This window comes from Oryx dammah, unplaced genomic scaffold (assembly GCF_014754425.2).
Source record: "Oryx dammah isolate SB20612 unplaced genomic scaffold, SCBI_Odam_1.1 HiC_scaffold_18, whole genome shotgun sequence".
In the NCBI taxonomy this organism is placed as follows: Eukaryota; Metazoa; Chordata; class Mammalia; order Artiodactyla; family Bovidae; genus Oryx; species Oryx dammah.
In genome coordinates, this window is record NW_024070202.1 from 36,920,951 (window position 1) to 36,948,434 (window position 27,484).

A 27,484-nucleotide genomic window follows, 5' to 3' on the forward strand; every position below is an offset into this window, starting at 1 on the left:
TTTCCAGTCAGCTGGTGTGAAGAGCTGACTCATTAGAAAAGACTCTGATGCTGGGAAAGATTGAAGGCAGGAGGAAAAGGGGACAACAGAGAATGAGATGATTGGATGGCATCATCACCTCCATAGACTTGAGTTTGAGCAAGCTCTGGGAGCTGGTGAAGGACAGGGAAGCCTGCCGTGTGGGAGTCCATGGGGTCACAAAGATTCAGACATGACAGAGTGACTGAACAACAACAATAAATAATATAGAAAGTCATTATTTTTATTATTTAAAGTGCAACCAACATACGGAAATTGGCAAACAAAAACCAATGTAAACAAGGAGTTATTGCTCTTCTTATTTATCCCTTAACCATACACAATTACTGACACTAACAAGTTAGTACACCTGATGAGAGAGTGGAAAAGTACTTCTTTCAGTCAGCTCCATCTTCCCTGATCTTCTACTTGTAGTCAAGAAGACCAAACATTAATTTTTAACCTCTACTTCTACAAACAGGTAATCTTTAACTGAGTATTTACTATGCAAACTAATCTAGTAATTTTTATGAATTATTTAATTTCACCTTTGTAATAACTCTTGGGAGATTTATTATTAACCCCTTTTTTCTAAAACCTGAGGCCTAAGTAATGTAAGGAACTCATCTAAGTTTACACACCCTGTAAGTACTGTGGTAGTGCTTGTGTTTTCACCTAGAGCTATGACTCCATATTCTATAGCCATGTTAGTTGTCTTCCTACTACTTTTCCATTTCATGTTTAGAGGTCTTTTACATGGTTTCTATGTGTGTCCAATTAAAATCGATCAGTCTCTTAAATGACCCTCTTGATGATTAATATTTATGTAATTGTCTCGATTTAGACTCAGCAGGCTTTTAAAACTTTTTTCAGTTTGCCTAGACACATGTAGTTTGGTCTCTCTGGTGTTAGGGTAGAATTAGAGTTTAGAATTGAAAAGAAGAGTGAAGGTTATCTATTCTGTTTGATAAACAGAGCTCTGTGTATAGTCAATCAGTGCATGAGCATACCCAGTGATACAGCCCATGTCTCTGGTATAGGCCTTTCCAGCCTCACACAGCTCTGAGTGCCTGAAATTTCAGTCTTATATTGACTTATATTTACATTCATATACTGCGTGGTGGATTCTTTGTTCTTTCTCTTTGGAGACTAATAGCACTCATTTATTTCAGGTATGCCTCACATGAATGAGTCTTTCCCTTGATCTGTTTTTCTTTGCCTCCTGCCTTCTATTCTTCTTTCCTTCCTTTTTTGTTTTTTTTTGGTTATAAGTTGAGGATGAAATAAGATAAACCCAGTAGTGTACTGTTTGTCATGAAGAAATTTGAAAAGCATCTTTTAACAATTTATTAACAATTATTACAGTTTTGCATGTAAGATGGGTAGTTAGCTAAGTAGATGTAGTTAGATAGACATTCCATTTAATATGTATTGACCCAGTAATATATAAAAGAAACCATGTGATTTGTAGTTAATAAGCTCTTAATTATATGTTTTCTTATTAATTCTGGTATGTAATTCATTTATATGAATGATGGTAATAATTGACAGTGTGATGCAGGCTATAAGTGATTAAAGGAAAATATTACAAAGAAATTAATTCTGTGTGAATCTGTTAGGTGTTTCATTTGAAGTAGCTTGGAAGAGTGGTGCTGTTTTCTCTCGGTAGCGTATAGTTGTAGGTGTAAGGAACAATGTCAGGAAAGGCTAATAAGTGGATGACTATGGAGTGTGGTTTCCTGCCCTGTAGTGGACATGAGAAGGAGTACTGAGGTGGGGTTTAAACTCAAATGGTGTTTATCTGAACTTTAACGTTAAATTAAGAATTTTGAACTTTGTTCTCTATTAAAATATTATTTTGATGAGATGGAAAAGGAAGTAAAAAAATAAAACAAGGCAAATTATTGAATGCCTAATGTCCTGGGATAGGTCTGGGACAGAAGAAAGGTCTTCATTTCTGCTTTCATTCCTTGAAGGCACATTCTACATTTTATGGGTGCTGATGAGAATTTCTACTATGCATGCATGGTAAAAGTCTGAGTCACTGATTCAGAACACAATTCTGAAGAGTCCCCAACATTTGTGTTTGGGGATTGTGGTGGTGGCAGTGGCGGCAGCAGCGGTGGCAGCAGTTGTGGGTGTATTTGTATAAACACTATATATATAATTTCAGTTGAAACAGGTAAAGGAAACCTCTTTGGTGATGATCAGCAATTACCTTTCTAGTTCAAAGACAATTTACTGTTCTTTCTGTTTGAAAATATTTTCTTACTTAAGGTATCTGAAGGTTCAGCATTTGCCTGTTCACAGCAAAAGTAAATTGGAAATCAATAAACTGAAAAATCGGAATCACATAGCAAAATAATTTAACTCAATGTTTTCATGAAACAATAATTCATCCACATGCCAGTTACAAAATATGACAAAGTTAATGATTTAATTATGAAAAAGGCATACTAAAATTCTTTATTAAAGAGAGACCTTGAACAACCTAGGAGTTTGTTTTCCCCAACACTAAATCTGCTCTGTTAACCCTTTAGCTTATCCTTCTAGCAAGGACTTGAAGCAGATGAAAACCACTTAAACAAGTTTTAATAGAGTTAAAGATGTTTTAATACAAACTGACCATTCTAATTTATTGCCACATGCAAGGAGATTCCACCAGACCAATCATTTGGACAAGGTATTTCTCTCCTTTGTTCTGTAGGAGTATGTCATCTTGAACATGAAATCAACACACTAATGGGTGCATAACTTCCATTTCATTGAAATGTAAAGAGTCCTGTGAAGTTTTACTATCACAAAAAATAACCACTGATTGATAACACAGCAGGCAGTAGCCAGACTACCATGTGCCAATCATCTGTACTCATACTGAACCTCACATTAACACTCAATGTCTTGCTTTGTTACCTTGCAGAAATGTTGGAATCCAACAATGTGATTACTTTCAATGGCTTGGCCAACAGCTCCAGTTACCATACCTTCCTTTTGGATGAGGAACGGAGTAGACTGTATGTTGGAGCAAAGGATCATATATTTTCATTCAACCTGGTTAATATCAAGGATTTCCAAAAGGTACCTTTATTCTGATACATGGACTATAATTTTAGTGAAACAATTTAAGTTATACAGAATTTTCTAGCTATTTAATTATATGACAATTGAAAAAATTGTTCAAATTAATATTTTATCTTTTCAGACACATAAAATTAAAGCACTGATTTGACTTTCATAAATCAATATATATAGTAAACCATAAAAATCATTAAGAAGGAAATTGTAGTATTTTTGGTGATTATTATAAGAAATGCTAACTTTAGCTTATTTTTCTACAGTTGTATCATTTTTCCTGCATACAAGTAAATACCTAAACCATTTTAGAAATGTATAATAATTGATTTCATATACTAGGTATATGCGTATATATATTTATATATAATTTATGCATCTGTCTATATTGCCAAAAAATGCAGACTTCATCAGTCATTATATACATGCCTCATCTGATGTGTCACTCATATTTGTAAAGTTTATTATTAATGGAACACAGTTACTCTCAATTCATTTACATATTGTCCATGTCTGCTTTTATTCTACAATGTCAGAGCTGAGTAGCTGTGATAGAAATCATCTGGATCAGAAAGCCTGGAATATTTACTATCTGGCCCTTTAAAGAAAAAATTTGTCAAACCTTGATCTGGAAGATTGGTTTTCAGTGTTCAATTTTTGCAAATGTGGTCATTTAGACACTAGTCTTTTATCAGTTTGTAATACACATTATAAAAAGTATTATTAATACTTTTGGTATTTATTACTTATTTAATTAATACACTATATAGGTTGGAAAATAAACATGGGATGACAAATTAATGGAAATTGTGCTACTGAGTCTATATGCTATATTCTAAGTCAAACATTTATTTTTTCAGTTAGTATTTCCAGTCTAAATTTACTGAGAAACAAAGATCTTTATGTAAGCTTTCCCAAGAGTGTGAATATAACATGCTTTTTAGGATGCATGCGTGCAAGTATGCTCAGTCGCTCAGTCATGTCTGACTCTTTGTGACCCTATGGACTGCAGCCCACCAGGCTCCTCTGTCCATGGGATTTTCCAGGCAAGAATACTGGAGTGAGTTGTCATTTTCTACTCCAGGGCATCTTCCTGACCTGACCCAGCAATCAACCTCTTATCTCCTGTGTCTCCTGCATTGGCAGGTGGAGTATTTGCCACTAACCCACCTAGGAAGCCCTTTTAGGGTGCATTGCTGTTCTTTAGTGGCTAAGTCCTATCCTACTCTTTTGCAACCCCATGGACTATAGAGCACCAGGCTGCTCTGTTCATGGGATTTTTCTAGATAAGAATATTAGAGTGGGTTGCCATTTCTTTCTGGGTCAGGATATCTTCCTGACTGAGGGCTCCAGCCCACATGTCCTGCATTGGCAGGTGAATTATTCACTGGTGAGCCACCAGCGAAGCCCCTTTAGGGTACATGCACTTCAGTATTTATACACTTCAGTATCATACATAGTTTTACTGCTTAATACTGAGGGTTTTAAAGTGGTGTGTCTCAACTTCTTATAAACTGTAATGAACTGGACAATAATTTTTAAAAAATAACAGAATTGTAAAAAGCTTTTGTTCTGTTTGCAGAATGTTACCTAGGATACAATAAAGATTTAATTTCAGGGCTGATTTATTTCTAATAGAGTATACCAGTAAACATATAACTTTTATTCTATTCCCCAAACCCTAAAATTCTGACTGTGAATTATGAAATTTGATTTTTGACATACAGTCACAAAATGGCAATGCCATTACTGATATATTTTGAAATTAAAATATGGCATTTAATGATCACCTTGATTTCTTCAGGCTATTTCTTTATATATATATATGTATATATTTCAGTCTGTTTGATTTTGAAGCCTCCTCAGATGATAGCAATATCCCTAAAGTTATCTATTATCTAAGGAAATGAGTTATGCATTTGTTTTTCTGAAATGATAAAAATACATCTTTTCTAAAGGTCACAAAATAAGCAGTATTTTGTTGCTTTAGTGAAAGAAAACCACCCTTTATAAAATGAAGGAAAATCTATGATTAGGAAGACTACATATTTTAGTAATAAGAGACTGTACAGTTCAGATTTTAAACATTTATAGAATTTTCATCATTCTATAAAATCCATATATATCAATATAAATATATGTGATATATATCTACATAGACAATGTATGAGCAGGTGTCACTTCAAAATATGTTTAATGTATTGATTGTGTTTCTTATAAAATAATATTCTTAATTTGATATATATATATATATACATTAAGTTCTAAAATTGAAAAGAACTAAATTGTCATGTAAAACAATTTACTATTCTATAATTGAGAAAAATCCTGGAGACATTTTTATGCCTGAGATATATCATTTATAGCAAATATTTACTGAAAAATGGATTCAGTAAAAGTTTGGTGACTTGCCCAATACCATAGTGTTCTTACTATAGCTCCTACTCTTGATTCAAATCATTATTCTGTAATATGAGACATATTTCTAATTTTAAACATCAGTTTCAAAAATATTTAATTTTAATTGTCACACTGTTTATAAGATAAATGCAGTTTTCTTAAGGATTTACTTCTGCTTGTTTATATTTGTCTATTAATGCTCTTTTAACCTGTGTATAATGTTATTCAATAACTTTTTCCTAAACCTCTATTTAGGAATAAAATCTGTATAAAATAAACTCAATATAAAATCTGTAGGGGGTACAAATAATTCTCGAGGCACTTACAAGATAATATTAAAGTTGAGATGTATGAATTTAAAGGTGAATATTAGGCCAACTCTGGTTAGAGAGAAAAACACAGTCTCAGGTTTCACTTCTGTTCAGTCACTCAGTCGTGTCCGACTCTGCGACCCCATGAATCACAGCACGCCAGGCCTCCCTGTCCATCACCAATTCCTGGAGTTCACTCAAACTGACATCCATTGAGTCAGTGATGCCATCCAGCCATCTCATCCTCTGTTGTCCCTTTCTCCTTCTACCCCCAACCCCTCCCAGCATCAGTCTTTTCCAATGAGTCTATTCTTCGCATGAGGTGGCCAAAGTACTGGAGTTTCAGCTTTAGCATCATTCTTTCCAAAGAACACCCAGGACTGATCTCCTTTAGGATGGACTGGTTGGATCTCCTTGCAGTCCAAGGGACTCTCAAGAATCTTCTCCAACACCACAGTTCAAAAGCATCAATTCTTTGGCGCTCAGCTTTCTTCACAGTCCAGCTTTCACATCCATACATGACTACAGGAAAAACCATAGCCTTCACTAGACAGACCTTTGTTGGCAAAGTAGTGTCTCTGCTTTGGAATATGCTATCTAGGTTGGTCATAAGTTTCCTTCCAAGGAGTAAGCGTCTTTTAATTTCATGGCTGCAATCACCATCTGCACTCAGATTTAAATGGATCATAAAAAACATATTGGCCTTGATAAAGGGTTACATCTCTTTAAGGTGAAAATGCTTATTCAATAATGAGTAACAGGAGCTACCATGGATAAATGTATAGAAACATAAAGAAGGGAAAGTCTAATATGATCATGAAACACTTTGAATATGAGGGTAAGAAATGTAAGCACTGTTGATGAAATTAATTAATGGGCTTCCCTGGTGGCTCAGTGGAAAAGAAACCACCTGCCAACACAGGAGACCCAAGATCGATCCCTGAGTTGGGAACACCCCCAGGAGAAGGAAATGTCAACTCAATAATTCTTGCCTCGGATATCCCAAGGGCAGAGAAGCTTCGTGGGATACTATCCATGAGGTCACAAAAAGACCTTGACATGACTTAGAGACTAAACGACAACAATTAAATTAATGAGAAATTGTAGAGCAAGGAAAAGAAAATATCAACAGGTTAATAAATCTAAACAAAAGTTAGGAATTATCCTTCATGGAAATAAATGTTATAAGAAAGACAATTTATATATTTGCTCTATTAACTTATAGTTATTCTCATTAAATTGCTTTCCAAAAAAGCACTTTCGACACTAGAATTTATTTATTTTTCATGTTAGATATTTAAGCCATTTTTGTTCACCCTGGTCTGTAATAAATTGAGACTACACACCCCTCTGGAATGCAAAAGTAGGAAGTCAAGAGATAACCTGGAGTAACATGCAAATTGGTGTTGGAGTACAAAATGAGGCAGGGAAAAGGCTAACAGAGTTTTGCCAAGAGCACTCACTGGTCATAGCAAACACCCTCTTCCAACAACACAAGGATGACTCTACAAATGGACATCACCAGACGGTCAATACTGAAATCAGATTATATTCTTTGCAGCCAAATGTGGAGAAGCTCAATACAGTCAGCAAAAACAAGACCAGGAGCTGACTATGGCTTAGACCATGAACTCCTTATTTCAAAATCCAGGCTTAAATTGAAGAAAAAGGGAAAAACACAGGAAAAGCAAATGTTTCATTTGACCTAAATCAAATCCCTTGTATTTATACAGTGGAAGTAACAGATAGATTTGAGGGATTAGGTCTGAGAGAGTGCCTGAAGAACAATGGACAGAGGTTCATGACATTGTACAGGAGGCAGTGATCAAGACCATCCCTCCAAAAAAAGAAATGCAAAAAGGTAAAACGGCTTTCTGAGGAGGCCTTACAAATAACTGAGAAAAGAAGAGAAGCTAAAGGCAAAGAAGAAAAGGAAAGATATACCCATCTGAATGAAGAGTTCCAAAGAATAGCAAGGAGAGATAAGAAAGCCTTCCTCAGCGATTAAAGGAAAGAAATATAGGAAAGCAATAGAATGTGAAAGACTAGAGATCCCTTCAAAAAAAAATAGAGATACCAAGGGAACGTGTCATACAAAGATGGGCACAATAAAGTACAGAAACAGTATGCACCTAACAGAAACAGAAGAAATTAAGAAGAGGTGGCAAGAATACCCAGAAGAAATAGGCAAAAAAGATCTTAATGACCCAGATAACCATGATGGTGTGATCACTCACCCAGAGCCAGACATCCTAGAATGCGAAGTCAAGTGGGCCTTAGAAAGCATCACTACGAACAAAGCTAGTGGAGAGGATGGAATTCCAGTTGGGCTATTTCAAATCTTGAAAGATGCTGCTGTGAAAGTGCTGCACTCACTATGCCAGCAAATTTGGAAACCTCAGCAGTGGCCACAGGACTGGAAAGGGTCAGTTTTCATTCCAAACCCAAAGAAAGGCAATGCCAAAGAATGCTCAAACTACTGCACAATTGCACTGATCTCACATGCTAGCAAAGTACTGCTCAAAATTCTCCAAGCCAGGCTTGAACAGTATGTGAACTGTGAAATTCCAGATGTTGAAGGTGGATTTAGAAAAACACAGGAACCAGAGATCAAATTGCCAACATCTGTTGGATCATAGAAAAAGCACAAGAGTTCCAGAAAAACATCTGCTACTTTACTGACTATCCCAAAGCCTTTGACTGTGTGGATCACAAAAACTGTGAAAAAATTCTGAAAGAGATGGGAATACCAGACCACCTGACCTGCCTCCTGAGAAATCTGTATGCAGGTCAAGAAGCAATAGTTAGAACCGGACATGGAACAACAAACTGGTTCCAAATTGGGAGAGGAGTATGTCAAGGCTGCATCATACTGTCACCCTGCTTATTTAACATATACGCAGAGTACATCATGTGAAGTGCCAGGCTGCACGCAGCACAAGCTGGAATCAAGATTGCTGGGAGAAATATCAATAACCTCTGAAATGCTGATGACACCACCCTTATGCAGAAAGGGATGAATAACTAAAGAGCCTCTTGAAGACAGTGAAAGAGGAGAGTGAAAAAGCTGGCTTAAAACTCAACATTCATAAAACTAATATCATGGCAACCGATACCATCACTTCATGGCAAATAGATGGGGAAACAGTGGAAACAGTGGCTGACTTTATTTTTCTGGGTGGTGACTGCAGCCATGATAATAAAAGACACTTGCTCCTTGGATGAAAAGCTATGACCAACCTAGACAGCATAATAAAAAGCAGAGACATTGCTTTGCCAACAAATGTATGTCTAGTCAAAGCTATGGATTTTCCAGTAGTCATGTATGGATGTGAGAATTGAACCATAAAGAAAGCTGAGTGCAGAAGAATTGATGCTTTTGAAATGTGGTGTTGGAAAAGACTCTTGAGAGTCCGTTGGACTGTAAGGAGATCCAACCAGTCAGTCCTAAAGGAAATCCATCCTGAATATTCATTGGAAGGACTGATGTTGAAGCTGAAGCTCCAATACTTTGGCCACCTGATGTGAAGAACTGACTCATTGGAAAAGACCCTGATGCTGGGAGAGACTGAAAGCAGGAGGAGAATCGGATGACAGAGGATGAGATGGTTGGATGGCATCACCATCTCGATGGACATGAGTTTGAGCAAGCTCCAGGAGCTGGTGATGTACAGAGAAGCCTGGCATGCTGCAGTCCATGGAGTTGCAAAGAGTTGGACACGACTTAGTGACAGAACTGAACTGAATACACCCCTCTAAATTATAAGAAAATTTAGCATGAATGTTAGCAAGATTACTTTTTTGTTAATAATGACATAAGAGAGAAATCTAAAAATGACTCCTATGTTGTGTCAATGATGTCTATGAAAAACTAGGAAACTGCAGAAATCTACCTGCCTTTTTGAATTAAAAAAGGTATCTATTTTAATAATACATGATTTTTGTACATCTCTCTGAAAAGCTGAATATGAAAGTCAAATCTTAGCTCTGCTATTTATTATCTCTGTGTTCCAAAGAAAATTTATATTTGATCTTCCTCCATTGTTAACTTTTAAGGAAGAATAGCTTACTTGGCTTTTCCATATTCAGTGAGAAGATAGGGCTGTGGAGCCTGTTGATTGGAGGTGCAAGCCCTTATTCAGGAATCAGGATAATGTTAATTGTAAGAATATAAGGCTTGTTAATTAAAATCGTGATAACTATATTGTTCCTTTGTAAAAAATTTATGAAACTCCTTTGTGAAAAATAAAACTTAATGATACAAGTTATATTATAGTACTTTATATACAGAGACATACTTGAAAAATATATGAAAATGAAAGGATTACATAAATTAAGTGCTTTAAATGGTAAAAAATAAATGCATATAAAAAATCTTTAGAGTTTTTCATTGTGACATGGACCTGAAATCCACTTGCCGTGTCAACATAATTTATTTCAATAAGTCCTAAATTCTTATTTATAAATGCATTGCATTTTGCCTTTATTCTCTAGATTATCACAGTCTTTGCTCAAGTTTATGACCATTTATATTGAATTATCTAGAGGTTCCCAAATGAATGATAATCATTCATTTTGAGACTAAAAGCTTTCTAGCAGACATGAATGACTAACTGCCATCATCTCTGAAATTTTCTTTTACATATGACTTTTTTTCCTCCTGAAATTAACTGTTGTTACCAGACAAGAAAGAGGAGTTTAGAAAAATTAAAATTGCTGTGCCCAAAAAGATAGGAGTCATTGAAATTGCTCAGGGGAACTGAAAAAGTTTATGTTAAACTTTAGATGAGGATATTTTAATTAATATTATTGAGGGAAATGCATCTACAATCCTTTAAGCCAAGAGTTGAATTGATTTACCTACCAGTGTCCCTGTATTCAAATCATACAGGAAATTTTGGAAAGATGATGACCAAATATTAGGGATGAAAATGCAAAGTTATTACTTGGTTAGTCTGAGTTTTACCCACAGTGAGGTGGGTGATTTTTTTTTTTTTTTTTAGAGTATCTGTTTCCTCATTTCCTCCTTTATCTCTTGAATGTATGCAGTGCTACTGTTCACTTATTTTCCTCTCAAAAAAAGAAAAGAAAAATTCCTGTCTAAAGTGGATTTCTCTATCAGTTGCTCATTTAAGAATGTCATGCTGAGATCTGACTTATGGAAATGGATCTAGAGCACCTGATGTTTAAATTTCAAAATCAAAATCACTATTTTATGATAAAAACTGATTCATTGAAAAGAATGCAAGCTGCATTCTATGCCTGTTTCTGTCTCTCTCCACTAGATTCTCATGTGGTCTCAAGATCTTCCACTCCCAAACTGCCTGACAGTTCTTTCCATCACACACTGTTTAGATCTATTGACTACATAAATTTCTGTGTTGCCCAAATTTCATTTATACAGCAAAACCTAACAGGAAGAGAGTATATGATTCAAGTTCATGCTAATTATCTGATGCCACTTTAAAGTCTACACTCAAAGTTTCTCACTACATACTGCTTTCTGGAACTTTCTTTGTCTCAGTTGCCCTACTTGATCTAACAGACTGTAATGTTGGATCTCTTAGAAAACTTAATTGGCAGAAAATAATGTTTCTTCTCTGCCCTTAGATTGTGTGGCCAGTATCTTACACCAGAAGAGATGAATGCAAGTGGGCTGGAAAAGATATTCTGGTAAGTATCAATCTAGGAAGTTATTTTAGTAATTGCATAAGGAATTTATTATTCTAGCGTCATTTTTGCTCATTGTTATATGAAACATCATGCTTTGTGGACTTAATCATTTTTTCAAAACAAATTAATATACATAATTTTGAATATTTTTACATTTTTATGTAAAACATTGAAAGTTTAATGCAAAGAAAGTAGGTAAAATTGACTATATCTAAATAAAGCAAAAACGTGTTCCTTTTGATGATTTATATATGCAAAAGGTAATTAACAAAATGTATTTTTTAGCATATATACTTATAGCCAATGAACCAACTTATTTATACAGATTGGTTTTCAATGTTAATTCTTCTTAATTCCTTTTGAATGAATTGAAATTTTTCGTCTTCTGAGTCACCGTGATTAAATTACACCTTCTTTCCATTCCATTCTATTCCTTTTCTTTCTTTCCTCTCCTCTGCTTTCCTTTCTTCCTCATGTTTCTCTTCTCCTTTCTCCCTTAGAACTTTCGTCTTTCCTTTCCTCCTTACTTCCTAGATTTCATGTACTCATTCCTTAAGTAAATATCAATTGAGAAATGACTATGTAATAGACATTGTCTTTGGTACTCCGGACAAAAGATGAATGAATGGTAAGCAATCCCTACAATGATTTTACCACTCTTAATAGGTAGAGGGCATTTTTCCTGAGGTAAACTTTGTCAGTGAGCCACAGGTTTGAAGCCTAGCCATGTATCTGCACAGATCATGAAAGGCAGTTATAATCATTTAAATCAATGCTTTAAAATGAATTCAGAATCTTAAATATGATTTTATTTTTTAATGTTTTATCAGATATTTTTGGATCCAAAACAAAAGGAAATAAGTTTAAATGTTTTGTCTCCAGATTAGCATTTAGAAGAAATTTATCCTAAGTCATAAATCAACTTGTATGTATGTATGTATATAGATAGATGGATAGGTAGATAAATATTTTCAAGGGACAATCTGATTGATTGGTAGCAGCTGCCTAAGATGTGTGTATTTAGAATGATTTGAAGTGAAATCTGAGTTCATGGATAAGGATGGCAGCAGCGTTCACTACCAGTGAAAGCAGATGAAGTGAAGGCGCACAGCACAGGTATCTTCCGTCCATGATTAAGACATATGAGCAAACATGGGAAATTTATCCTTAAAAATTTAAGTTTAGGGACACATAATTTTTTGAGACAGGAGCTCACTGTGTCCTTCTTTGCCTGGCAAAGCAATAAAGCTATCCTTGTCTACTTTACCCGCCTCCAAAAAAAAAAAAAATTCCATTTTAAATATAAAGATTGTAACTCAATCTTTATACACCTTCATAAACAGAAACATTTTTCTGATTGTGTGAAAGTTGACAAAAAATTCTTTTCTATCAAACTTTATACTACCCTAAATTAATACATAGTTTAGGGTGATTGAAAAGGTAAATTGAAAAATTAAATAAGACTTTAGAAAAGCCAAGAATTTTATGTTGATTCCCACTGACTCATTAATTAACTCAAGCAACTACCTTAACTGGTGGAGTGGCTTTATAGTATCTTATCCATTAAATGGGACAGTACATATTTTGCAATTATGAGTTTAATGGTTTTGTGAAAATTATTTATAAGATAATACTGAATAAGTGTGGGCAAAATATATGACTGAATAAGTAAGTATTTATTAATATTGAAATGCTATGTTTATCACTAACAAATTTGAAAGATTGCAATGTGATAATAACTAAGAATGGAGAGAAATGGAGGTTTTACCTGTATACAGTTGTCACTTTTAAAAACACATTTTTCTCTCTTTCTATTAAAATATAACAGGCAAAGACATCGGCACTTACAATTATTGAGAATCCCTCCTGCGTCAAGCACTATGATAATTTACATAGTATTTTATGTGTAGATTTTAAATAATAAATTTACCAAATGGCTATCATTACCACCATTTTCTTAAAAAGGAAATATAATGATTCAGAGTATTCATTCAAAATCTTCTCATGCAAAAATTATGAAACATTTTGAGTGCACTACTCAAAGCTGAGATAAATTTTGCGTCTCTGCTGATGTTTTTTGTGTTGTGCGGCATATGTGGATTTGAATTTGTGCATTAACACACAGATAATGAACAATAGAGATTGAAAGAAATATCTTACGTATTCTGGTCTTTTTAAGGGTGTCTTTGTGTGTGTGCTCAGTCACTCCTTCATGTCCAATTTTGTGACCCTATGGACTGCAGCCTGCCCAGCTACTCTGTCCATAGGATTTTTCTGGCAAAGCATACTGGAGTGGGTTGCCATTTTCTCCTCTAGGGGATCTTTGTGTGGGCATAATAATAACCCACTCATAACATTTTTGTAAGAGTCAATCACAAATGAAATTATTACCTAGACTGTAATGCGTGATGCAAATGTTAACTATTATTAGTGTACGTAATAGAGTTGCTTAGACAATTTCTAACTGAAAACATTGTTAACGAAATATGTTTTGGTCCTTGCTAATGATCACGATCACTGTAGTGTGGCACTGTTCTGAATTCAGTAACATTTGGAAATTGAAGATAATAACCATACTTAACTGACAGATTATCTGGATTTTATAAAAAGCATTGAGCCAAGTACTGACCGTATCTGATCCAATGATTCAATTAGCTCATTCAGTTGCTAAGATAGCAGATATTCTTTTTTGTCTGTGGTTTCCAAAATTCATCTCAGTCCATTTCCCTTATCTTTCATGCCTCTGGCCTTGCCTCATCTGCCCTCCCCTAACCTCTCATCTCCTTCCCTCCTCTCCCACTACTACTCCTCAATCAGTACCAAACACTAAGGGATTCTGGTGTTAGCCCAGATACAGTTCGATCAGCAGTTGCAGTAAAGTCAGGATCCCCACAGTTCCAAGGCATAACCTTAATGATGACCTCAGCGGCTTCCTCTCCAAGACAAGCAACTTTATTATATTTTCCAGGCTTGCTGAATATGCTTATGGTCTTGATAGAAGTAAATTAAAAGGAGCTAAAACATATGGTGTCTGTGAAGTCTGATACAGGGTATTAATGGCACCTGATTATTTCATAACACTTTATATAAGGATTCTGAAAACTTGTAAATTATGTCTCATACATTATGGTAGAAATAGGTAATTATGTATTCATTGAGAGATATAAACTTTTGAAAGTTTATTGGTATGGCAGTATTAGTCATACAAATCTTAAGTCAGATAATTGATATAACCTGATAAAATGCACGTGCTATTGTTTTTCCTCTACATTCTGCATCAAATTAGTTCAGGCATTGTGGATTTTTCTTTTTCTTTTTTAACGCTTAATTAAAGGAGAACAAAGCAATTTTCATGTATTTTAGTTCAAGGAAAAAATGTATTTTTTCCTTTAGCTCTTAACCAAACACTAAAGTATATTTAAATAGTGAAATATATTTCATACTATTTTTCTCGTAACCCATCTCATTACTTTAGTATTGTTTTTAATTGACCTATTATTAAAAATACATTTTGGGCATTTGGAATGAATTTTATTAAAATTAATTTTACTTTTCGGGTGACCTCATTTATGTACCTCAATTACATAACTATTTAAATAGGATACATGGCATTTATCATTTTGGGACTTTAATATACAGACACATTATTTTTTCATTTCTGTCTTTCATTTCTGTCTGTATCATTTTAGAAAATAACAAATAACTGACTTATTGGTATTGTAGCATTTCTTCCTTGATAAGCATAAAAAAATAGCATCAGTATCTTTACCAAAATTTTCTTAGCCACATATATTGTTTTTTCTTTTTAAAAAAAATTTCATTCAGGGCCATACCTGTGCAGTGATACACAGACAGTTTGAAGGAAATTCTAGGCTCTATCTTGAGTAAATAATAGTCAGCTGTGACTGATGGACAATATTCCTTTTAAAGACCTCTTGTAATTCTGAAAACCACATGAAGGAGGCTTGAGTGATTTGGGCAGCCATTAGGACTCCAAGTGGAGAAGGCAATGGCACCCCACTCCAGTACTCTTGCCTGGAAAATCCCATGGATGGAGGAGCCTGGTGGGCTGCAGTCCATGGGGTCGCAAAGAGTCGGACACGACTGAGTGACTTCACTTTCACTTTTCGCTTTCATGCATTGGAGAAGGAAATGGCAACCCACTCCAGTGTTCTTGCCTGGAGAATCCCAGGGACGGGGGAACCTGGTGGGCTGCCGTCTCTGGGGTCACACAGCGTCGGAAATGACTGAAGCAACTTCAGCAGCAGCAGCAGCAGCAGCAGCAGCAGCAGCAGGACTCCAAGATACAATTGTAACCAAAATAGGAATTGACCTGAACATTTATACAAAGATAAACTAACCACCTTCTTGAGTGCTCTCCATGGTTTCTAGAACCTAAGTTTACCCTTTTCCCACTGGTTTTAGTATTTTTTCTAAAAGTCCTCTGGAAATAAAGCTGCTTTAAACAAACTATCCTTGAGGAAATGCTATCTTCTTAGCATTAGATTCAGATGCAAGACTACAATAGGAAAAGCAAGACAAAGACACTGGTTAATTTTATGTATTTTGAAAAGAGGTCATTCTTAAATCTGTATAAGGTGGTTTACATGGCACAACCACCTGGGAAATCAGGATATGCCACTCGATTAACCCTACATAGTTCCCGTGTCAGGGAGTGTAGCACTGTATAGAAAGTTGAAACCTTTCTCCATTCTCCTGGGAAGCGGGAAAGATATAAACCATTGTTTCTCATGGCTCAATTTTGCAATGCAATGTATATATTAAGTCAATGGCTGGGATTTGAGCAGCTAACTCACAAAAATGAACTTCGTGCTAAGAGAGAATCTCTAGCCTAAGACAGTTACAGTCTCTCTCTTTCTCCATGTATACACAGACAGACAAAGAGAAAAGGAGGAAATATAAATGTACCATAGGCTGCTGATAATTGCATTTCTAACAATAACATTAATTTAAATATATTTTTCCAGAAGTGAATATGCAGGGTATATATTCTACTCTGCCTTCTTTTCTTGGTATTATCCATTCTAAATATTTACACTGTTATTGTATATCTGTTTTAGAGGAGTGAATGTTCATGAACCTTTTCTATTATTGTCACTTGAGAGTTGTAATTTGAAAAAAATTACAAATATGTAATATTATTATACAGATACCCTCAACAAGGACGTAAATGCAATCCAGATATCTCTATTCTCACTTCTATTAGCCGCCTTTATTATTATTTTAGATATTTTCCTGGTGCTTAAAATTCACTTTGTATTCACAATAACATTTCTATTGAGGGATTAACTTCCTTGACCCTGTTTTGCAAATCAAAAAGGAATACATGCTAAACTGGAAAAAGAATCTGTTTCGAATCAATAGCTCTTTGAATCTTCTTTGTTTATTCTACTAAACATCTCTCTTTGTACTAAGCTTCAGTAAAACCAAATGGCAACCTTATGACTATTAGAAATATTTTGAACTTCGTTGGAAACCAAAATTTCAGCCATCTGAGATGAACAAAAAAATAACAGATTCTCCTAACATCACTGTTTTTGGATACATTTCAAAGTTCAGTATCATGCACCTGAATTTGGGGACATTTTTGCAACTCTTGAGAGACTTATTTTTATATTCTTGTCCTTGGTGGTTATTCATTTTTAACATATGATATATTATAGCTTGTCTATCAAATTTGTCATGACTCAAATTGCAGGACCTCAACAGCACTAAGTTTTACCAAGTGCATGCAACTGAGAATTTGAAGCTACACATTCATCTTAAGTTTTGTACAATCTAAATGCAAGTTAGTCCTTGAATTTTGCTTCCTTTTTCCAAGATCAAAGCTGACATCAACTTCATTTTTTAAATTTTATTTTAGGGACTTCAAGGTATGTTAAAACTTTAAATGGATAGTTAGAATTACCTTCTAATTCTGTAAAAATCATAATGTTTCACTAAGTCTCAAAACCCTGATGTGTAATTGTTTGGAGATCATTTTTCATGGATCTCTCACACTTCTGAACATAGGAAGAATGAAAGAATTCTTAAGCAAAAGGCCAGTTAGTTTTCAAATAATCTTGAAGTAGAGATAGTGCATCCCTTAGAGCAAAGGGCAGTTATGCTTATCTGCAAGTACAGTGAACATAACCTCTTTCTCAAAATGTAATGACCAGCATGCTTATGCCTGCTATAAAATGTTGAGGTTACCTCAACCAAGAGTTCTGCTGTAATGCACCTCACTGCATGTGTAAGTGTCACTTGGCCCTCTGCTCACTGCACAGTGGGAATTGGAGCTTGGGGAACTGACATGAGAAACGCTGACTCTGACTACTGCTATTCCTGTGAATGATAAAGTTTTTCATCTCTGATTCAGGAGCTGTATAACTTTTGTCAGCATCCGTAAAACTACCATAGTAGCTTGTTATCTTTTCAGTAAAGTGGAATCATAGACCCTTTACTGTTCCTGATATTCTTGATTATTATTATTGATTATTATTTTTGTGGGTACCCTGGACGACCTCACATGAAAGACTTTGATCAGTTTATTAGTTTTAGATATGATTCTGTAATGAAATTTGATGACAGATGAGGTATACAGACAACTGATTGCTTATGAAGGCAAATGAAAACCTTTTCATTAAATGCCACAGAAATAAGCATAGATTTTCATTTGCATGCATGTGTGTACACTTATTTCTGTTTGGAGGTAAATATCAGGTAGACTGATAGTTCAAATTCTGTATTCAAAGAATACTGGTAATAATGATAATAATCAGTTGTAGCTTACTATATATACTAGGTATTGTTCTGTATACATTTATTTTATTAACTCATTTATGTAACTCACATTTGGTTATAAGATAAGCATTTCCTTTCAAAGAATGTAGTTCCGACGTACCTAAGTAGACACAGCACAATTCTGCTACAACTATTCACAAACAGTTGCTCTATTTTCTGTTTCACTGTGACACTGCTTCATACCACTTACCTCTGATAAAATGTTTATAAGTTTATAATTTATCATCCTTACTCTTGGAGAACTGGAATTTCATGAAAATTCTAATGAACAACGTTACATCATCTTTTTAACAAGACTGGACTCAGATTAATATTCAAAACAAATTTTATTAAGTCCACCTTTCATTTATACCAACTATGGTCTTAATCATTTTTAACTCTACTTATAAGAAATGTACAATTCATTATAGCCTTCTTGCCTGCATCATGTCACCATGTGTGGAATGTTCTGAGAGTTTTAAGCAAAAAATATTATATGAAAACATTATAAGTAATAAATAGATGGTTGATTATCTAAAGAATAAGATGAGTTTCCCTTCAGTTAATAAGTGCTAGGCAAGAATTCACAAAAGAACTATACAAAAAATAATCTTAAAAGACCTGGATATAACCATGATGGTGTGGTCACTCACCCAGAGCCAGAAATGCTGGAGTGTAAAGTCAAGTGGGCCTTAGGAAGCATTACTGCAAATAAAGCTAGAGGAGGTAATGGAATTTCAGCTGAGCTATTTCAAATCCTAAAAGATGATGCTGTTAAAGTGCTACACTCAGTGTGTCAGCAAATTTGGAAAACTTAGCAGTGGCCACAGGACTGGAAAAGGTCAGTTTTCATTCCAGTCCTAAAGAAGGGCAATGCCAAAGAATGTACAAACTCCTACACAATTGTGCACATTTCACATGCTAGCAAGGTAATGCTCAAAATCCTTTAAGCTAAGCTTCAATAATATGTGAACTAAGAACTTCCATATGTACAAGCTGGATTTAGAAAAGGCAGAGGACCAGGGATCAAATTACCACCATTCATTGGATCATAGAAAAAGCAAGCAGATTCCAGAAAAACATCTACTTCTGCTTTGTTGACTGCGCTAAAACCTTTGACTTTGTGGATCACAACAAAATGTGGAAAATTCTTAAAGAGATGGGATTACTAGACCACCTTAACTGTCTGTTGAGAAATCTGTACACCAATCAAGAAACAATTAGAACTGGACATGGAACAATGAACTAGTTCCAGATTGGAAAGGAGTACAACAAGGCTGTATATTGTCACCCTGCTTATTTAACTCATATGCAGTGTACATCCTGCAAAATGTCAGGCTAGATGATTCACAAGCTGGAATCAAGATTGTCATGAGAATTATCAACAACCTCAGATATGCAAGCAGTTCAGTTCAGATCAGTCACTCAGTCATGTCTGACTCTTTGCACACCCATGGACTACAGCATGCCAGGCTTCCCTGTCCTTCACCAACTCTCAGAGCCTGCTCAAACTCATGTCCGTTGAGTCAGTGATGCCATCCAACCACCTCATCCTCTGTCATCCCCTTCTCCTGCCTTAAATCTTTCCCAGAATCAGGGTCTTTTTCAATACTTTGCATCAGGTGGCCAAACTATTGGAGTTTCAGCTTCAGCATCAGTCCTTCCAATGAATGTTCAGGACTGATTTCATTTAGGATGGACTGGTTAGATCTCCTTGCAGTCCAAGAGACTCTCAAGAGTCTTCTCCAACACCACAGTTCAAAAGCATGAGTTCTTCAGTACTCAGCTTTCTTTATAGTCCAACTCTCACATCCATACCTGACTACTGGAAAAACCATAGCTTTGACTAGCCAGCCTTTGTTGGCAAAGTAATGTCTCTGGTTTTTAAATATACTGTCTAGGTTGGTGATAGCTTTTCTTTCAAGGAGCAAGTGTCTTTTAATTTCATGGCTCCAGTGATACCATGAAATGGCAGAGAGTGTAGAGGAACTTAAGAGCCTCTTGAAAGTGAAAGAGGAGAAAGCTGGCTGAAAGTGAAAAAGCTGGCCTATAAATCCACATTCGAAAAACTATGATCATAGCTCCAGTCCCATCACTTCATGGCAAGTAAAAGGGGAAAAAGTAGAATCAATAACAGATTTTATTTTCTTGGGCTCCAAAATCAGTGCAGATGATTAGTGCAGCCATGAAATTAAAAGGCACTTGCTCCTTCAAGGAAAGCTATGACAAACCTAGGCAGTGTATCCAAAAGCAGAGACATCAGTTTGCTGACAAAGGTCAGTATAGTTAAATCTATGTTTTTTCTGGTAGTCATGTGCAGATGTGAGTTAGACCATAAAGAAAACTGAGCACCGAAGAAGTGATGCTTTCAAACTGTGGTGCTGGAGAATACTCTTGAGAATCTCTTGGACTGTGAGGAGATCAAACCAGTAAATCCTAAAGAAAAACAACTCTGAAATTTCATTGATTCAGCTTACTGGAAATGACCCTGATGCTTGGAAAGATTGAGGGCAGGAGGAGAAGGGAATGACAGAGGATGAGATGGCTGGATGGCATCACTGACTCAATGGAGATGAGTTAGAGTCAACTCTGGGAGATAGTGGAGGATAATACGTAGCCTGGCTTGCTACAGTCCCTGGGGTTTCAAAGAGTTGGACATGACTTAGCGACTGAACTACGATAACAACAGACATCATACTATGTATTTTGCACAGATATGTTATTAATACTATGTTGACTTGGGGAAACTGAAGCTCAGAAATCCCAAATAACTCTCTTATAATCACACAGAGAATATGATGCTTTATTAATTCCAACCCATGTCTGATAAAGCATCAGATGAGTATAGGTAACTACTTTTGTGGTGTTTCTATTTTATCATTTTGATGTTAATTAGTTTTATTCTGTATGTTTTTCTTAAATTCAAGAATACCTTCAAATGTAAATACATGCTCAAGAATAAATAACCATTTTCATTAAACAATAAATATAAGCAGATTTTAAATTCTAAAGTTTAAAATATTTAATTGTATTCAGAAATAATTTCTGAAATGAATATATGTATATGTACAATATATATGCCTATATATGTGTGTATGTCCATTTATTATAAGCATGGATATGTTGTAAATGGATAAAGAGCTATAAATGGTTAAAGAGGTTCCATTTGTTAGAATATAAGTTAAGATAATATTTTATATTATTAATGATATAATAGCATTTAATATTTTGCATATTAAAGACTCCAACTGAATTTTTTTACTTTTGATATTAGATAAGGCAGAGGGTAGAAAAGAGGTATATATATGAATTATAAAAAAGCATTCCTTTATAGTCTAAATTTCATTTTGTATCTCCTTCCTTAAAGCTACATCTCATATGTATTAAAGAATCAAATCTCCTTTATTTGAGTGTTAAATTTATGATAAATGCATATGTGTTAGAATTAATATGTCAAGTAATTATATCTACAGTAAATCTTTTTGGATTGTAACTCTACCTGCTTGGTGTAAATCATTGACTTAATTCCTTTAAGGCATGAGCACTAAGTATTCAAGAACCTTGCATAAAATTGGAAAAAACAGAATATCATTATTGAAATCAGAGTAAGGTTTTTGACTAAATATTTCTCCTGGTTTGGCAGGAAAACAGTCAAGTCAGTTTCACATTCATTGTGTGAATTCATTTGAATATGAGATGGCAAACAGTTATGCTAAATGCATATTATATAGACCACCCATAATCATATCTCCAATGAGTGGTACAAATGTAAATAATTAGATTGATATTACAATGTAAAATGCAATGTAAGCCAGAAGTATGTATTAATCAGCTTCTCTGGTCCACATGACATTTCAAAGTGAAATTGCTGAAAACTCCTTTAAATAGAGGAGAATCACATTGGCTGACTTTTGTTCCTGCCTTTGTCTGTAATTGACCAATTTTGAAGGTTTTGAGTAATTTGAAATGAAAATATGGAATCTTAGATCAGTATTTCTAGAACTTCAAAACAAATAGTCAATGCAGAGGTAAAAAACCGGTCAAATGGGATACTTAATTGAAATGAGCATCTAGGTAAAATGTTCTGGTGTCCTTGGTTAAGAGTCTTCATTTAGTCTTTTACATCATTCAAATAAGTTAAAATTTTTGTCATAGATTTGAAGATGATATAGTTAAATTAATATGAATAGACTAACATAGTTGAATAACTAGCCATGAAATAATGCCAACTTTGTTGTGGTAGTTGAATCTGTATTTAAAAAAAAAAATAAAGAAAACAGCAAGATTCTGTAAAGTGATTATCCTTCAATAAAAAAAAATTAAAACAAAATTTTTTTCTGAAACAAAACAAAACATTAAAATGGAAAGGTCCATTGTTTTTATTATACATGATGCTTCTTAGTAAGGGAAAGTAAAAATGTTTCCCAAAATGGATAGAACAGGCTACTCACCATTTCATCAGTGGATATTAAAAAATTCCAAGTCAGAAATTTAGCATTCAACTGCTAATATTATAAATAGAACACAGTTAAGTCTTCGTTCTATTTGATATACCTCTTTGAAGAAGAGGTTTCTAACATCCTTTAATGAATGCTGAGGTATTAAGAAGGCATGCTTATGGATGATCTGATAACAGCTATAATAGAATTAAAAGAAAAAAAAAAGAACAGTATTGCTAGGTAAGTATGGAACAGCTTAAGTAGAGACAGGGATGAGTGAGTGACAGGAACAATCACGGATTACTGCTTTGGCATGAAGATTCTAGTATTCAGCCAGCTTGCCAAATAAATTGACCAGAGAAAAAGAAAGTCAACAGATTAACTTCAGGAATTAAGCTTATTAATGGATTTTCATGCAGAGATGTATCCACCCACCATGATAGGAAAGGGCTTCCTTTGCTTTCCCAGCTGCTATGTTATTCATTATATATTTCAACATAAATTGTTGATGGGATAGAGACTACTTTTTGCTTTTTAAATGAATGTTCACTGACCTGAGCCAATGTTGTACTATATTCATTCATGTTGAGCTGATTTATATTTGAACCTGAATAAGTTGTTTGATTTAATCATGAACTAAATATATTTAAATGTAGATTGTTCATGTTCACAGCCTTCTCTTTTATTTAGAGTTAAATTTCATGCTCAATCCATAATTTAAGAACCTGTAGGGAGGTAATTGGGATTGGTGGTAAATTACATTCTTTTGTAGAAAGTGTAATTATCAGAAGTTAGTTAAAAACACCTCTATTCTGTTTTAATTTTCATGCATGGAGCAGTTGTTTTGACAGATGGATGGACTTTATTTTTGTAACCGTCCGGGAAAAGTCTGCTTAACACAGTCTAATCAGTGCTACATATTTGTAATGTTTGTTTTTGAATCACTGTGCATTTAGCTTCTATATCTTTTTCTGAGGGTAGACATTTTCTTTCTAATTTATTTTTCCAGGATAATATCTCTGTGTGTAATTCCTCTCTACATTTGACCTTAAGACACTAGAAATTCTTAAAAAAATAAGTGTAAATGGTTTGTCACTAAGGATGATGAATCATTGCTCCTCAGGTGTGGCCTTGGGCTTTACTAGTTTATGAGTGCCTTTACTTTTACCATGAGGCTAAGTTAAAAATTTATAATACTGTTGTTCTGGAGTACATTTCAGTGAAATAAGAGGTCAGTATGGTTGCCTGACTCTCGGGAAGCCAGCTTGTTGCTAACTTGTCTGTGTGTATCAGCTAAAATTCCAAAAAGATCCAGGTTTGAAAAATGAATTCATTTTGAACTGATTACATTCTCTTTATTACGTTGTAAATCCACCAGTGCTGAGCAAAGCAGCACAGTAGTTGAATGCCAAAAAGTACATTACATTCTGAGTTTTAAGAATCGTCATGGTTCAAGAAAAGGTCAGAAACACTCTTCTTCTGTCTCCCTAGAGCAGAAATGTGTGAAGTGTGTTTCCTTTTTCTGCCACGCTTCCTTCTTTTTTAGAGGAATGTCCAGGCTGCTTCCAAATAAAATGAATATCCTGTTTTGGAACACTCAAAAGCCTTGGCAACAACAAGCAGGAGAATGAAGACAAATGAATGACAGGATTGATACTCTTTTGTGTTGGTTTTCTGTTTCAAGAAAAATCCTTACTTCACTATGTCTCTTTCAAGTTTTGGTTTCTTCTCTGTCCAGTTCTTTTTAATCACTGTTTCCTTGTATATTGTTATTGATGAGTTTCCTTGCAGCTAATTTAAACCAATTTTGAAAGTATTTCATTCAGTTTCTTTGTTTCTGTTCAAGTGTCTTAACACACTATATAAATCCAAGAAATTTCTCTCCATTCTATTTGCATCAGCCTTCACATCAAAATAATATTGAGTTAGCCCCCAGACATGGTACAATACAGCCTTCTGCAAACTGGAAGAGTTCAGTGGGTAAATCATTCAGGCCTCAGGCCAATAGGGTGGGTCTAGCTGCTTTGTAGCACAGATAAAATCCATTGTCAGCATCCTCAGTAGAACCCTTTGCCAGGTTTCACAGCTTCAGTCCTGTGATTTTTTTTTCTAGCAGCTCTGTAGAAGAATAGTTGTCATATTGTAGTGGTGCTTCTTTGACAATTAATAGAGAACAACAACCATAACAACAACAACCACAACAACAACAATAACAAAACTGGAGGAGGAAATGGCAGCCCGCTGCAGCATTCTTGCCTGGAGAATCCCATGGACAGAGGAACTGAACTGTCAAGCTCAGTCCATAGGATTGCACAGAATCAGACAGGACTGAAGCAACTTATCACAGTACAACACAGCACACAGAGCACAAAAGAAAACTAGGATATTCAGGGTAGATCAGTTACATAGTTCTCAAGAACCTTGAGAATTTCTCAGTCAATAATTATTGCTAATCAGTTACTCAACTGATTAATAGATAAGAGCCCACAGATTCTGTGACCTTAGAATTCATAACAATTGCAAAAGTGACATAGCCTTCACTTGTATGCACAGGTATCTATACTTATAAAATTTTCCTTCCTTTCTTTATCATGGAGATCTAGGGTCTCCTCTCAAATTTCTATAATGCCCTTATGTGTTACTACTGGAATTAAAGAACTTGGGTTTGTATTTAAAATTGCATGTGTATCTTTATAGGGCTGGTGGGCAAAGTAAAACCCTGTTCTTTTCTAGAATGAGTAAGACATCCATCTGGGTCTGCCACTGCTATTTATTAGAATATTCGTTTGCTTACCAATATGTGTGTACACAGCCAGTTTCTTAATTTCAACATATGGTGCTGGAAATGGTTGTTTATAATCTTGAATGCTGTAATATTGAGTCCACAATCAGGGTTGGCTGTCTTTATGTAAAAGCAGAGTATGTGGCCACCTACATGTTTCATAAAACATTTTCCTGAAAATAATTCATTTTCGAATGACTGCATTTTCTTAAGAGTACAAGTAAATCCTTTGGGTAAGCCTCATGAATGTCTTATTTGTAAATGAGTTTATCAGATGTTTCCCTGTCCACAGCCTCTTTCCTCTGGCCGAGAATTCATGCCCTATCCTGCTTCTCAAGAGGAGAAACTGTTATAAAATGGGGAGTTTGTGGCTAAGAGCCTTGAAAGTTGGGTTATGTCTAAATTATCTAAGCTTTTGTCTAAGATGTGTCATGTTCAAAGTGGTACATGGATAAGATGCGTGTACTCTTTAAGCTAGAAAATTTTCTTTATAGAAACTTGCAAAATTAGTTTCAAAGTTAGTTGATTTCAGTGCTTAATTTTCTTTGTTATAATGCCTTCCCAGACAAAGGAAAGACTCAGGATGTAAGTAACAAAACAGTGAGACAAATCAGATGTGTATTTTAGCTACTTTCCGAAACTGCTCAGCATTTGATAAGAAGGAATGATGAATCCTAACAGTAAAGTTTCATATTTTCCCTTATAGAGGTATAACTTACTTTTGGGATGATATGTTTATAGGACATCCTCGATTTCATCCTGGATAAATCAATGATGGTGGAAAGCAAGTATTTGAATTTAAATATCAATTATTCTGCTCAGATTTAGTCTGCTCTTTATTTTATGGAGGCATTAAAGTTAAAACCAAAATCATCAGTTACAAACACAGAATACAAATGTCACTTGGGAATGTACTTAAATAATTCTAACAGCTTAGTTATAAATTCCAACTACCTACATAAGTCCAAACACATTCTGAGTTTTCACTTGAAGAATCATATGTTATAGAGAATGACTGAAGGGAGTGTTACAAACTTACAGGTGTCAGGACCAACCCTATTCTCTGTTACATTTGCCAATGGTTGCACTATAGTCTGCATTTGATCTTTATCTGCACTTTTAGTTGTATATTTGGTTTTTATTTCCACATTTATGGGCCAAAACACAAAACTATGTGTATAAAAAAGTCTATGGTCAATAACATATGTATGTCCCATGACAAATTCATATTTTCTACTTATATGTATTTAATTTTAAGATTTTTATATGGTTAATAGACCAGCCATGAAATTAAAAGACACTTAATCCTTGGAAGAAACGTTATGAGCAACCTAGATAGTATATTCAAAAGCAGAGACATTATTTTGCCAACTAAGGTCCGTCTAGTCAAGGCTATGGTTTTTCCAGTACTCATGTATGGATGTGAGAGTTGGACTGTGAAGAAGGCTGAGTGCCGAAGAATTGATGCTTTTGAACTGTGGTGTTGGAGAAGACTCTTGAGAGTCCCTTGGACTGCAAGGAGATCCAACCAGTTCATTCTGAAGGAGATCAGCCTTGGGATTTCTTTGGAAGGACTGATGCTAAAGCTGAAACTCCAGTACTTTGGCCACCTCATGCAAAGAGTTGACTCATTGGAAAAGACTCTGATGCTGGGAGGGATTGGGGGCAGGAGGAGAAGGGGACGACAGAGGATGAGATGGCTGGATGGCATCACTGACTCGATGGACATGAGTCTGAGAGAACTCCAGGAGTTGGTGATGGACAGGGAGGCCTGGCATGCTGCAATTCATGGGGTTGCAAAGAGTCAGACATGACTGAGCGACTGAACAGAACTGAACTGAATAGACCATAGTTTTTATTTGAAGATTTTTTTTTTTTGACCCCATGGACTGTAATCCATGGAATTCTCCAGGCCAGGATACTGGAGTAGGTAGCCATTCCCTTCTCCAAGGGAACTTCCCAACCCAGGGATCAAATCCACATTGCACGTGGATTCTAAGGGTACC

The 27,484-nt window shown here is 35.1% G+C and overlaps 1 protein-coding gene across 1 annotated transcript in view; it reads left to right on the forward strand.

Annotated features, from left to right (window-relative positions):
• Positions 1-27,484, forward strand: part of SEMA3A (semaphorin 3A) — a 251,278-nt gene that overhangs the window by 67,532 nt on the left and 156,262 nt on the right. Inside the window, exons 2-3 of the mRNA XM_040260710.1 lie at positions 2,939-3,096; positions 11,412-11,474. Coding sequence (XP_040116644.1) covers positions 2,939-3,096; positions 11,412-11,474 — 221 coding nt within the window. The remainder of the gene's footprint in view (positions 1-2,938; positions 3,097-11,411; positions 11,475-27,484) is intronic.